We start from the raw sequence: 13,613 nt of genomic DNA, 5'->3' as shown, positions 1-13,613 counted from the left end.
AGAGGCGGTGAAGGATGAAGACAGAGGAGTCTGGTAGGCCATTTGCCCACCCACAGGGCATTCCTGGCTTCCTGGACAGGCCGGGACTTGCACTGGTCTAAACTGTGGAGAGAGCCGGGGCAGCCCTGCCCTGGTGCCCTGCGTTGACCTCTTGACCCCAATGTAAAGTAAACTGGCAATGACAAGACAGGTGGTACCATCTCTGTAAGGGTCCAGAGAACTATGGCGGGTCATGGGGAGGGCCCAGCCCCAGCCTGGAAGGTCAAGGAAGGTCAAAGACGGCCTCCTATAGGAGGGGCCCTAGGCTGAGTTTGAAAGACTGTGGTAGTTTATCAAATGACAGGATTTGGTTTGCGGCGGCATGTGCTGGGCAGGGCATCCCAGGTGAAGGAACATGAGGTACAAATGCCTGGCAGTGAGAGAGCAGGGCTGCCCTGGGATCTGGGAGCATTGGTTACTGGCAGGGCCTCGGGGAGTGGAGTGACAAAGGGCAGGACAGGAGGCAGGAGAGGCAGGCGTGAGGAGGACGTCATATTTCCTCTTGTTCTTATGCCAGGGCTGTGTGCTCAGAGGCTGGGTGGACCTCAGTTCGGACAAGCCTCACACAGTGAAGAAGTCTATCAAGTACCTGGAGCAAGGAATTCAGGACACCAACGATGTGCTGGGGCTGATGGGAAAGGTGGGCATTGGTGCAGGGGATGGAGTGGTAGTGTCCCCACCCTGGGACTTCAGTCTCCATGCCTCCCACCTGGTGGATCCCGAGACAGTCAGGGTCACAGAGCAGCCCCGGGCCCACTCCAGTCCTCCCTGCATCCTGCCCTGTTGGAGTTTCCATCCTCTTCTGTGTGGGGTCTTCTCGGGGGCTGGGCTTCCTGGGCTCTTGGGGGCTTTCCCTCTTTGCCTACTGGTTTCACCCACTGCCCCTTTTCTCTGCATCCTTCTTTCATACTCTCTCATCTCACTTGTTAAATCCACATACTTGGCCGTAAGAGAAGGGAGGTCTTGTATTTTCTGATCTTAATTTAAAGTAAGTTCCTTTTTTCTGATATGACCCTCATTGAATCAATCTATGAGAGAAAAACCATCCACTTATTCACTTCTGTTTGTATATAACTTTCGTACAATATGAATATGTACTCATAAAAAAAAAACCCAGAAGTCTAAAAAAGTCAAAAGATGAATTAAAATGGCACCCTTAGCCCTACTGCCCCCTAATAACCCCTGTTAATATGGGAGGGCACTGTCTCGGAGTCTTTCTTCTCCGCATTGGTTCAGGGTGTGCTTAGGTGGTTTTCTGGGAAGCAGAGGCTGTGAGGTTATCATGCAGGAGGCTTAGCAGGTTGTGCTCTTGGGACCAACACCTGTGGGGAAAGGGAAAGGAGTAGGACTGGGTGGAGGGAGAGTCTGGGCAGTGAAGCAGTCCCAGCAGAGGCCGCAGCCAGCTCTGCTTGGAATTGTGGTGCTGGGATGGCCCTTCACTGACGCCCTCACAGGCAAGATGCTGGCTGTGGGTGCCCTGGGGGAGGGGTGTGACTTGGTACCAGGCAGCTCCCTTTAGCCACGGGTGATCCCAGAAACTGCCAACTCCCCTGGTCCAGAAGGAGCTCACACACAGCCGCACCGTGGATGGGAGATAGTGTGGTTTTTTCATCTAGTTGTAATCACGGGGGTGTCCTACAGTTTAGTTTCTTTCTCTTCGTGTCAGGTGCTGTCATAAGCACATGCCATTTTGAACTTTCTATATGAAGCCGGTCTCCTGCTGTGAGGGCCTAATGTGACTTGCCAGCCTAACCGCCTGCCCTTTAGATATTGAAATTGTTTTCAGTCGCACACGTAGAAAGTGCTACAGTAAACACCTCTGTGCATAAATCTTTATTGAGAAGAATCTTACTCTGGTTTTTAATGTCTCTTAATGGAAGCTGACTGTAAGGCTTAAGCCATCCTTTCAGAGTCCAGTTTCAAGCCTTTTGTGAACACTGTCCTCTGCCCCTCAGGCATCTGTGTCATGAGTCACCCAGGAGAGCCTGCTGGCTGGCTGCCTGCAAGGGCCATGACCCCAGCCGGGTGGGCCTTGACGGGGTTGGGGGGAAGTATTGCAGCTTTGCTATGGCGGGGAGGGGGTTACCTGCAAACCCTAACTGACTCCAAGTTGCTGCACTGGCCTCGATGAGAGTTTTCAGTGAACTTCAGAAAAGCAAATGGGATGAGGGTCTTGTTGTGGACTTGGAAATTTCCCAGCAACCCCATCTTCCCCGCCAGAGGTGGCTCTCCCTGCTCCCCATCCCCCCAATAGCCTTGCTTTATCCTAGGTGGGCTTGGGGCTCAGCTGTCTGCTGGAGCCCCTGCCTTGCCTGTGCAGGAACCCAAGACCTCCGTGGACCCTGATTTGTCACTCAGAGTGATGACTTCCTGCCCGTGTATCAGGCCCTGCTCCTGTCCTGGTGGGAACACTGACACTGCCCACCCAACCCCCAATCCTTTGTGGGCACTGACAGGGCTCTTCTTGTTGGCTTTTGACAGGCAACTTACTTCATGATGCTGCAGAATTACTCAGGGGCTCTGGAGGTGGTGAACCAGATCACTGTCATCTCGGGGAGCTTCCTGCCCGCCTTGGTCCTAAAAATGCGGCTGTTCTTGGCTCGGCAGGACTGGGACCAGACGGTAGAAATGGGACACAGGTGAGGGACGGGGCCCACCTGCTGCTTCCTTCCTTTGCCAGCCTAGGGGGCTAATAGGTTCCCATCTTACCAGGTGTGGGATGGGAGATACTGTGCAGTTGATGAAACGAGACATAAAAGTCAGTGTTGTCACCAGAGGAGTTAGGAATAGTGATATGATCATACTGGGAGGGACAGGAGAGGGAGAATGGATGTGAACGAGAACCCGTTGTAGCAGGAAGCCAGCAGCAGAGGCCTGCGATGGCAGAGTCAGGAAATAGGGGTATCAAATAAATAAATAAATATTTAGCATAAAATAAAATTAGGATCAATAAATATGAAAAAAAAAAGAAATAGGCATATTGAGAGGTATAAGCATAGTGTTTAAGAGAGAGATGGAGGGAACTACCAAAGGAACCCAAAGCAACAAGAGTTACAGGCTGGAAAGCAGTTGTCTTTGAGGAGTGCAGGGGAGGGGAGAGTAAAGGGAGAAAGGGATTATTGTATTATTTAATTTTTAAAAGTATGGGTGTCAATCAAAAAATGGGCAGAAGACCTGAATAAACATTTCTCTGAAGACATACAGATGGCCAACAGACACGTGAAAAGATGTTCAGCATCACTAATTACTACAGAAATGCAAATCAAAATTACAATGATGTATCATCTCACACCAGTCAGAATGGCCATCATTCCAAAGTCCACAAATGATAAAGGCTGGAGAGGCTGTGGAGAAAAGGGAACCCTCCCACACTGTTGGTAGGAATGTAAATTGGTGCAGCTACTATGCAAAACAGTATGGCGGTTCCTTAAAAAACTAAAAATAGAGTTACCATATGGTCTAGCAATCCCACTCCTGGGCATATATCCAGAGAAAACCCTAATTTGAAAAGATACATGCACCCCAGTGTTCATAGCAACACTATTTACAATAGCTAAGATATGAAAGCAACCTAAATGTCCATCAACAGATGACTGGATGAAGATGTGATGTATATATACACAATGGAATATTACTCAGCCACAAAAAAGAATGAAATGGGCAGGGGGCAGTTATAACTCCGTGACAGAGTGCATGTTTTACATGCACAAGGTGCTGGGTTCAATCCCCAGTACCTCCATTTAAAAAAAAAATGAAATACTGCCATTGGCAGCAGCATGGAAGGACCTAGAGATTATCATACTAAGTGAAATAAGTCAGACAGAGAAAGAAAAATATTATATGATATCACTTATATGTGGAATCTAAAAAATGATGCAAATGAACTTATTTATAAAACAAACAAATTCACAGAAAACAAATTTATAGTTACCAAAGGGAAAATGGGGTTGGGGATAAAGTAGGAGTTTGGGATTAGCAGATACAAACTACTACATATAAAACATATAAACAACAGGGTCCTACTGTATATAGCACAGGGAACTATATTCAGTATCTCATAATAAACTATAATGGAAAAGATTCTGAAATATATAGGTATAACTGAATCACTTTGCTGTACACCTGAAACTAACACAACATTGTAAATCAACTATACTTCAATTTAAGAAATAAATATATACACACATAAATATATAAATAAAACACAGTTAAAAAAACTATGGGTGTGATGGACTACAAACTTCAGGGGACAAAAGTCATCACTGGCCGAGAGAAGACTTTAGTTGCAGGCTGGGTGCATCAGGAAGACAGCAGAGGGTTCAGGAGAAACTGGGACTTTTGGAAGCCAGACGCCAAGTAGAGGGTGATCTTGAAGCATTTTGGTTGTGAATAGAGATGAAGATGGCTTTGGAGGAGGGATGTTTGATGGAGGGTTTTTTGAAAATGGAATTTTCTGGATAACTAAAGCTTATCTCTTTAAACTCTAAAGCTTTAACTATTTTTTATCCCAGTAACCCTCAAATGTATAGTACTGATTTTCTTCCTAAAAAGAGTCAATGGACTATGTTTTTTCTTCTGAGTGACGACAAGTCACCACTGCAAATTGTTACTAAGTGGTATGGAAAAAAACCGAAACACAAACAAACGTCTTCCTTCGGTGCGGAGGGATGATAACTCCTCTGACGAGACCTGGAATCTGAGGGGTGCTGTAGGAGACTGGAAGCGATTCCAGCCTGTGTCAGCCCTGGGCCATCAGACTCCCTCCCTCACAGTTTACGCCTTGGCAGGAGTTGGGTCAAGAGCTTGCCTTGGAGGCCCCGCCTGGGGCCCACAGGGTACCTGGAGGCACCTGGCTGAAGGCCATGCCCATCGGTGGGTGTGCTTGTCCTCCCTCTCCCAGGCCTTGCCGCCCCCACCTGCAGGGAGACGATGTTGTGCCAGCAAATTGAGTTCAAGGCCCAACGGAGGCTTTCACAGCTGAGTTCCCCCTTTAACTTAAAATTTAACGTCCTTGAAATCTCTGCTCTCTCTATGTGTCTTTCTCTTTTCATCCCTAATATTGCTTATTTTTCCCTTCTCCCTTGTTTTTCTTCACCAGTACGGAAATCATTCGTCTCTTTTGTCAGTCTTGTTAAAGAACCAGCTTTGAGTTTTGTTGATGCTGTTATATCTTTGTTTTCTAATTTGTTCGTTTCTGTTCTTTATTATTTTCTGCCAACTACTTCCTGTGGAGTGACTCTGCTGTTATTTTCTGACTCTCAAGCTGGATGCCCGCCCATCCATTCTCAGTCTTCTTTAGGATATAAGCATTGAAGTCTCTGGATGGCCCTTGAGGTCCCATCTAATGGTACCTACACATTTGCATGTGTAGTGTCTTCAGTATCATTTGGCTCTAAGAATTTTCTAATATCCATTCTGATTCTATTTTGCTCTATATGTCATTTAAAAGTGTTTTTTTTTTTAATTTCCAAAGTATGAGCTTCACAGTGCCTTCAAAATTATCATAAATGCTTAGAACTCTGAATGTTGACTGTGTCTAATCATGTTGGAATTTTACACGTCAATTAGAGTAACCCTCTGTTAAGAAGAAGGGCCTTTCCCTGACCAGGCTGAAAAGTATAAGATTTCCTATAAAGATACAGAATATTGAAAACCCCATTGTGTGATCAGAAGCTGCAGATTCACAATGACACATGATGGAAACTAACGTTCCTTTTCCATCTTACAGCTTCAGACTGCCCACCCTCCTCCCCTAAGCAGTGCTCTGGCCACCCCCCAGACCATGGTGTCATGGTCATGCCTGTGTTCGTTGGGTTATAAATGGGCTACTGTCACAAAGACACCCCAAAATACATGACTTAAATGGCAAGAGGTTACCCCTCTCTCAGGGAAAAGTTTGGGTGCTGGGCCAGGGCTGGGATAACAGCTTACCTCTGGAGGGTCCCAGACCCTTTCTGTCTCACACTCTCTTATTCCTAGGATATTGCATTCCAGCCTTCAGGAAGGAGAGAAGAGAATAAATGGAAGCATAAAAGAGCATAAAAGGGGGCACCACTGGACACACACTGGGCACTTTCACTTACATCCTATTGGCCAGAACTTAATCACATGATCACACCTACAAAGGGAAGCTGGGCAATGGAGTCTTTATTCTGGTAGCCATGTGTCCCACCAGTTTGGGGGTTCTATTATTAAAAGGAGAAGGGGAGAACAGCTATTAGAAGACAGTTAGAGGGGGAGGGGCAATACAGGTGTGGGAGGAGAAAAAGGAGGTAGTATGGGATTATATGAAATCATGTGGGTGAAACTTGAAAATTGTAAAGCACTACAGAGTTTAACAAATCTTTCATCCAGTTAAAACAAAAAGAAGACAATTAGAAGTTGCCACCACACCATCCTAGCCTTGCCTAGGAAAACCTTCAATTCATGTGGCTCCTCTCCCTGTTTCAGAATCCTAGAAAAGGATGAAAGCAATATTGATGCCTGCCAAATTCTAGCTCTGCATGAGCTTGCAAGAGAAGGAAACATCACCACGGTAAGTGCTTTCGAGACTCAGAAGCTGAGCCTGGGAACAAACACAGCCAAGGAGGAACCCCTCGTAGCACCTCCATCCCCTTGGCCTTGGAGGGCCCTTCCTGGGTCTCAGCTCCCTCTCACTCCCCAACACTGCCGGCCAAGGAGGTCTCCTCCTGTTTGGCCTTTGAGCCACACGGTTCCAAAGGCAGGTAGTGAGGCTATGTGACCCCGGTTGGGCAGGTATCTTCACCTGGATGAGCCCAGATCTGCATTTGTAAAATGCAGATCATTCCACCCACTCTGTGAGGTTGTTATAAGGACTGAATGAGATGACAGGTGGGACAACTTGGAACAGTGCCCGCTACACTAAAATAATTGGCTCCATGTTAACTGATAGACGTCACAATTCTGCTTCAGATTTCTGGAAATGCCCTTTTTTTTCTTTTAAGGGAATGATTGGAGTTGCTCAGTTATTGACCAGGCAGTACCTGGCCCCAAACTTACTCCTAAGCCTTGTCGTTTTCCAAAGAAACCCCTAACAGCCCTCAGATGCAGTCGGCAACACCTAGAATTCTCAGTGAAAACCTCAATGCCCAGACAGGTTCTGATTTGCAAAAAGAGTCTTTGTTTTCAGCCAAAGCATTGCCTTCTGAATAAATATATCACCTCTGTGGAAAGTGTGAAAAATCAAGAGGCTCTTCGGGGGTCATGGTGGGAAGAGGATGTTTCTGGTTCCTTCTGCCCAGCTCTGAGATTGTGGATTTTGCAGGGTGGGGTGAGGTGCAGGGCACTGTCCGTCTTTGGGAGGAACCCTCAAAAAGCCCTGACACTGTCTCTGGGGAGGAATAAGAGAACAGGCCTGTCCTCAGCTCCCTGAGATCCCAGAGCCCTGGGCAGGCCTTCCTAAGGCTTGGCCTGAGGGTTAGTCCCAAGGGCGGAGTTAGTAGTTAATGCCCCTCCTTCGTCCCCCGACCTCAATCCCTGGACTCTGCTTCCCTTGCCCGGCCTTGCTGCTCAGTACTCAGCTTGCTGAGCGGAGAGGCTCCACCCGATCCAGGTCTTTCCTGTGACACTTCTTTGCATCTGGGAACTAAGAGCTCCCTACCCCTGCAGAGAGAGCAGGCAGGTGAGGCCACTGGAAAGAACACAGGCTTTGGACTCAAGTCAGCCACCTAGTTGGCTGGGTAACCGCAGGCGATTTACCTAACCCTTCTGACCCTTCCTCTGCCGGACTGGAAAATGCGGGTTGTTACACTGACTTACAGGGCCCTTGGGAGGATTCGCCAGAATGACAGAGAGGCACCGATGTGGTGACTCACGTCAAAACGGAGCAGAGGTTTGGGGCCAGGGACCTGCCCTGACCACTGGCTCCAGGGGCCAGCCCAGGTGTTTTGCAGCCAGCTTAGTAGGCTGTGCTGTGGGCACAGTGACAGTTGGCTCCTGCCCCAGCTTGGTGCGTCCAAAAGGGCAACTGCTCTTCACGCATTCATGAACAGAGGGGCAGTGCCAGCTCTTGGGGGAATAACGTTCCTGAAAGCTCCACCTATGGGGCTCCAACGTCATCCTGAAGCCGCCCCCCCCCCCCCCGAGGCCAGTTGAATCTGTATTTCTGGGGCTGGCATATGGGCCCAGGTGTTTTTAAAATCTCCCAGCTGCTGCTTGTGGGAAGCTAGGGTTAATAACCAATTCTATGGTACATACTGCCTTTGATATTGTCTGTTTTGTCCCTGCAGGCTGCCGAGCACATTAGAAATCTGATTAAGGCGCTGGAGACAAGAGAGCCCCAAAATCCAAGCCTCCATCTTAAAAAAATTCTTGTAGTGGGCAGACTGGTAAGAAGGTTCCTTCCTGGTTTCTGAACTAGAGCCTCTCGTTGAGTTCCTTGGGGAGACCTGGGGGCCCCCACCCCTCATCAGAAGCTCCCTGAGGACCCTGCCCCTCCACTCTCTAGCTCAAACTTGGCCTCTGAGGCTGATGGCCCAGACCCCAGGGCCCCTGCTGGCCCCTAGTCAATAACTGTATCTTGTGGACTCTGTATCCTGTGTCCACATGCCCCTCAGAGATGCTATGAAGAGCCAGGAGATGAGGTCTAGAAGCCCTTTCAGAGTCGGAGGCGCCGTGTTTGAGGAAGGAGGGCAGTGTCACAGCTGTGGTCCAGCAGAGCCACGCCCGGCTCCAGCCTAGGGGTGCTGGGGCACCGGACTCCCATATTCTCTCTGTGGAAGTGAGCTGGGAAGGCTGGCCTGCCTAGGCCTCTCAAACACCAGGCAAAGTGCAGACAGACCAGTCTGCCAAACCGTCTGTCTCTATCTGACACTTCAGCCCCAGAGCAAGATTTACTGGAAGGAATTGCCATAAGAACAAGGGCAGGTCTGGGAGTCGAAGCCACTGGGACATCACCTCTCCCTCCACATCTGTGTCTGATTCTCTCTGCCTCACTTTCCACACATGGCAGGGAATGTGGCTGCTTGAAGCCTTCAGGGCCACTCCCCACCAGTGGGACATGAAGAGCTTCTCGCACCCAGCTTCAATTTGTGAAGATCCTCCTGGTGACTCAGACCAATGACTATGGCCAGACAAGGGATGGGCCCCTTGGAGGACCCCGTGGCTGGAGGCAGCTTCCACAGATGTGCCCAGTGGGGGATCTTGGGGAGCTAAACAGCTACTCGGACCCAGCTGACCAAACTAGGGTACCTCTTGGGAACCCCCTCAGGCCTGCCAAAGTGCCCCCCATTGGTGACGTGGCCTTGCTCAGACAGGCTGGACTGACTGGTTTCCCATTCCTGTCTCTGTCCTTTGCAGTGTGGGAGGCACCAGACGATTCTGCAGCTAGTGTGTAGCTTCATTGAGCGAAACTTCAAGGCCACATCCTCCTACGCCCACGTGGCCACCGAGCTGGGCTATCTCCTCATCCTGCAGGACCAAGTGAGGGAGGCGGCTCTGTGGTACTCGGAGGCCATGAAACTGGATGTGAGCAGTGTGGCCGCCTTGACAGGTCTGTGCAGGCTGGGCAGGGTAGGGGACAGGATCCAAGCAGGGTGGCCTCCATGGGTCCAGATGAGAGGCTAGAAAGCATTCTCCTAAGAGAGTGTGTGAGTTTGGGGGCGCATTGTATGATGGGGTGTCTTTCCACAAATCTACAAGTATAGACGTAAGAAGCACAGGAATTCTTGAAAGTGCTCAAGGCCATTATGATCTACACCAGACCTCCAGTATCCACACTCTGAGCCCCCAGAAGACCGATGGCCTGCCCGTCACGCTTGGTCAGCTCTGCCTCTTCTCAGGCCTCACAGGCCAATGTTGGAGATAGTCCTGCTCCCAGGGCACCCTCTCCCCAAAGCCTCTAGCCTCACCTCTGTAGAGTTTCCCTCTGCAGGCCTCTGAGCTGAAAGGCCATCAGAGTTAGTAGTTTTGAGAGTTTTACTTCCCTGTCTGTCCCAATGCTTCCCCCACCCACCCCTCACTTTATATAAATGTCATGAATTTTCCAGAGTCCAATTTTCATTTTTACACACAGCCCTCAAATCTGTGGTCTCTGGTAAATCCTGAACCAGCAGTGTTTGATTTTCATGGAGGTAGCCTTATGATCAGTGCTCCAGGCAGGCCAGCTTCTTGTCCTGGCTCTGAGGAGTTGGGTCTTTTTGCAAAAGTGACTTCTCTCGATGCTCCAGGCTCCCCATCTGTGCAGCAGAGTGTTTGGTCTTGATTCCTGGTTCAGCACGTCAGGCTGACTCCTCAGTCATTGCCTTTTCCTCCCTCCCCAAATCCCACCAAAGTGATGGATGACGTTTTAAAAAGTTAATAAGTCCCCACTGCAGCCCCAGGAAGAGGACAAGGTACCTTCAGTGCACCAAAAACTTTGAAGAACTTTGCATTTCCTGAAGAGATAAAGCAGATTGCACCCAACACATGGAAACCCCAAGCAGGGCTAGAAACTTATAAGCCAGCATGGGCAGAGCTGGGTCAGCTAAAGAAATGAGTAGATCAGCTTTCCCCCAAAGGGCTCCAGGAAAAACAAAAACTGGAAAACATAAGCTCAGGGTCCCCAGAGACTGGGAGCAGAACACGCTGTGGGGCAGTTCGCGAGACAACAGGAGAGTTATCGCAGGTCAGAGGATGGGGCCAAGGGGACTCTTATGGGTGATGGGGCAGGAGGCAGCAGAACAGAGCCCCTGATGACGTTCCACCGCCATCAGGGACTTGAAGAACAAAAAGACACAGAGGCAAAATCCCCCGAAACACTCCTCCACCAGGCTGAGACCTTCGCCACTTCCTCATTCAAGGGAGAGCCCCAGCTGGCCAGCCAGGAGGGAAGTCCACTGGTCAGAACGTCTGCCTCACACACTCCAGCCCAGGCATGGAGGGGATCCGCGGCTCACCCATCTTATCTGGCCTGGCTGAGGAAACCAGTGACCTTAATAGTTTGGGAAATCTGGCCCGGTTGCTAATACTCATCACTCTAGTCCATTTATAAATCTGCTGGCAGTTTGAGAGAGGGGCCGAGTGGAACATGCAAAGCAGTGGCCATCTGAGGAGCAAAGTTAAGGCCAGATACAGAAAAAGCCCCCCTCCCCTGAAAAACCTCCCGCGCTGGCTGGCTCGAGAGGCTGTGATGTCAGTGTGGAAGGAACACGCGTCTATGAAAATATACAGAGCACAAAAAAGAGTGGCTGGAGATTAAAAATGAGACCGCAAAGTAAAAAATTCCATAGATGAGCCAAATAGTGGGACGGATACAATCGAAAACCAAGGTGGTGATTAGGAAGACAGGAATAAATGCATCAAAATGGCCAAGGAATGTATCTTATAAAAGAAGAACAGTGGGGGCAGAAGGGATTTGTCCTCCCCAACAGCAAAACATATCACAAGAGTAGTGAAGTCAGTTTGAGGTCAACGCTGGAATAAACAAATAGATAAATGGGACAGAAACAGGTCTTATGATAAAAATGACATTTCAAACCAATGGAGTTCCAACAACTCGTAGTCGGACACCTGGCTATCCTTCTGAAAAGCATGAAGGTAAATGCCCTTCTTACACCGTACTCAAAAATCAGTTCCAGATGAATTAGGCATTTAAACATAAACATTAAATTGGACTTGGCGTCCCTGGGGGATTCTAAGCCTGACCACAAACTCAGAAGCTGTAAAGGAAAATATTTTACTAATTTGACTATGTCAAATGTAAAACCAATGGATGGCAAAATACACTGTAAAAATAGTTAAAAGGTAAATGGCAAACTAATGGAAAATGTTTGCAATAAAAGGTATATATAAAGAGAATATAAACATTTATAAATATATATAATACATTTATATATTTACATATAAAATATTAAATGTTTATTATATAATATACATATATATAAAGAAAATACATGTGTGTGTGTGTATATATGTATAGAGAAAGAGAGAAAGAAATCAGTCCAGAGAAAATCAGCCAAAGGCTAGGAACAGAACAGAAAAAAAAAGAACAGAATAAAAAAAAAGGCTATGAACAGGAAATTCACAGTAGAAAAGAAAAGGCTATTAAGTATATGAAAAGATGCTCATTCTCCCTAATAAATAAAAAGTAAAATGAATTAAAATGAGTTACTACTCACTTTTTAGAGTGGTAAAGAGCAAAACGTGTTTGTGAGGTTGTGGGAAAAGAAAGGACACTTTCAAATTCTCGGCAGTAAGATTAATTTAAATATCCTTGGAGGGCAAGCTGACCTCACGTAGCAACGTTTTAGATACGCGGGCCCTTTGACCCGCCTACTCTATTTCAGGATGCAGAACACACAAAAATGCTGACCATGGCATTGCAAGACAAACCAAATATGAAATGAGGAGGCCTTCAAAAGGGCAATAGTTAAATAAATGGTTACATCCACAGTGGAGTATTAAATCATTAAAGAGCATGGGGTAGATTTGTATGAACGGATGGGAAAATGTGGTAAACACTGATAATGTGAAATGCTTTGAAAGATGTTTGAAGGAATATATCTTCAAACTGTTAATAGTGTTCCTCTAGAGAGAGACACGGTTAAAGCCAGAGTGTGAGTTGGGGGTGTTTTTCTTGCCTTGTAATTTGAATTCTTTTTTTTTAATTGACGTATAGTCAATTTACAATGTATTTCTGGTGTACAGTACAGTGATTCATATATATATATATAAATATATATACACACACATATATATATACACATACATATATGTGTGTGTTCCTTTTGATATTCTTTTTCACTGCAAACCATTACAAGGTATTGAAAATAGTTCCCTGTACTATTTGAATTCTTTACTATAAGCATTTATTACTCTTTAACTTTATGAAGATGTTGGAAGTTCCCCTGCCGTCCGCTGTCTCATCCCTGCGCCTTGGCCTGCTGGACTGCTGGCTCTGCTTCGGAGCTGGATGCTCATCCTTCTTCTGTCCCCTTCCCAGGGATCATCTGGGGCCAGATCTTAGAGGGCCACCTGGAGGAGGCCGAGCACCAGCTGGAATTCCTGAAGGAGGTGCAGCAGTCCCTTGGGAAGTCTGAGGTCAGAGCTCTCTGGGGGCCTGGGTTGCTCCAGGATCGTGTCGCCCTCCCTCCTCCCAACCCCAGCTTCCAGTAGAGCAGCCAAGACGGCCTAGGCGTCTCCCTCGCCCTGCGGGCCTGCTGACTCTGCCCAGTGGGCGTGGCTTGCAAGACCAGGGCCTGCCTCCCACAGGTGCTGGTTTTCCTCCAAGCCCTCCTGGCGTCCAGGAAGCACAAGGGGGAGCAGGAGACCACAGCGCTGCTGAAGGAGGCAGCCGAGCTGCACTTCTCCAACATGCAGGCCCTCCCCCTGGGCCCTGAGTACTTCGAAAGGCTCGACCCCTTCTTCCTGGTCTGCATCGCCAAGGAGTACTTGTTCTTCTGCCCCAAGCAGGTTAGAGGAAGGTACTTCTTCATGGGGAGGGGTCTGGAGGACAGGTCTGGACAGAGGCAGGACCTCACCTTGCCAGACACCTGGCTGCTCTGAGCCTCAGGTGGCTGGGGAGCCCAGTGCTCTCCACACTCACAGGTGCAGCGAGCCAAGCTTCTGGGAAGCAG

The 13,613-nt window shown here is 48.1% G+C and overlaps 1 protein-coding gene across 6 annotated transcripts in view; it reads left to right on the top strand.

Moving 5' to 3' along the window:
• The window catches only part of TTC21A (tetratricopeptide repeat domain 21A), a 31,459-nt gene that overhangs the window by 4,399 nt on the left and 13,447 nt on the right, over positions 1-13,613 (top strand). For 4 of the 6 annotated variants that reach the window (XM_045509756.2, XM_045509755.2, XM_010945852.3 and 1 more), the window contains 7 exons: positions 557-679; positions 2,521-2,678; positions 6,490-6,574; positions 8,289-8,387; positions 9,358-9,550; positions 12,980-13,077; positions 13,249-13,449. In XM_045509756.2, the coding sequence (XP_045365712.2) occupies positions 557-679; positions 2,521-2,678; positions 6,490-6,574; positions 8,289-8,387; positions 9,358-9,550; positions 12,980-13,077; positions 13,249-13,449 (957 nt within the window). The remainder of the gene's footprint in view (positions 1-556; positions 680-2,520; positions 2,679-6,489; positions 6,575-8,288; positions 8,388-9,357; positions 9,551-12,979; positions 13,078-13,248; positions 13,450-13,613) is intronic. The other 2 variants (XM_045509757.2, XM_045509758.2) reach the window with 1 other exon arrangement.

Source organism: Camelus bactrianus, chromosome 17 (assembly GCF_048773025.1).
Source record: "Camelus bactrianus isolate YW-2024 breed Bactrian camel chromosome 17, ASM4877302v1, whole genome shotgun sequence".
Classification (NCBI taxonomy): domain Eukaryota; kingdom Metazoa; phylum Chordata; class Mammalia; order Artiodactyla; family Camelidae; genus Camelus; species Camelus bactrianus.
This window is presented reverse-complemented; position numbering and strand designations above follow the sequence as displayed.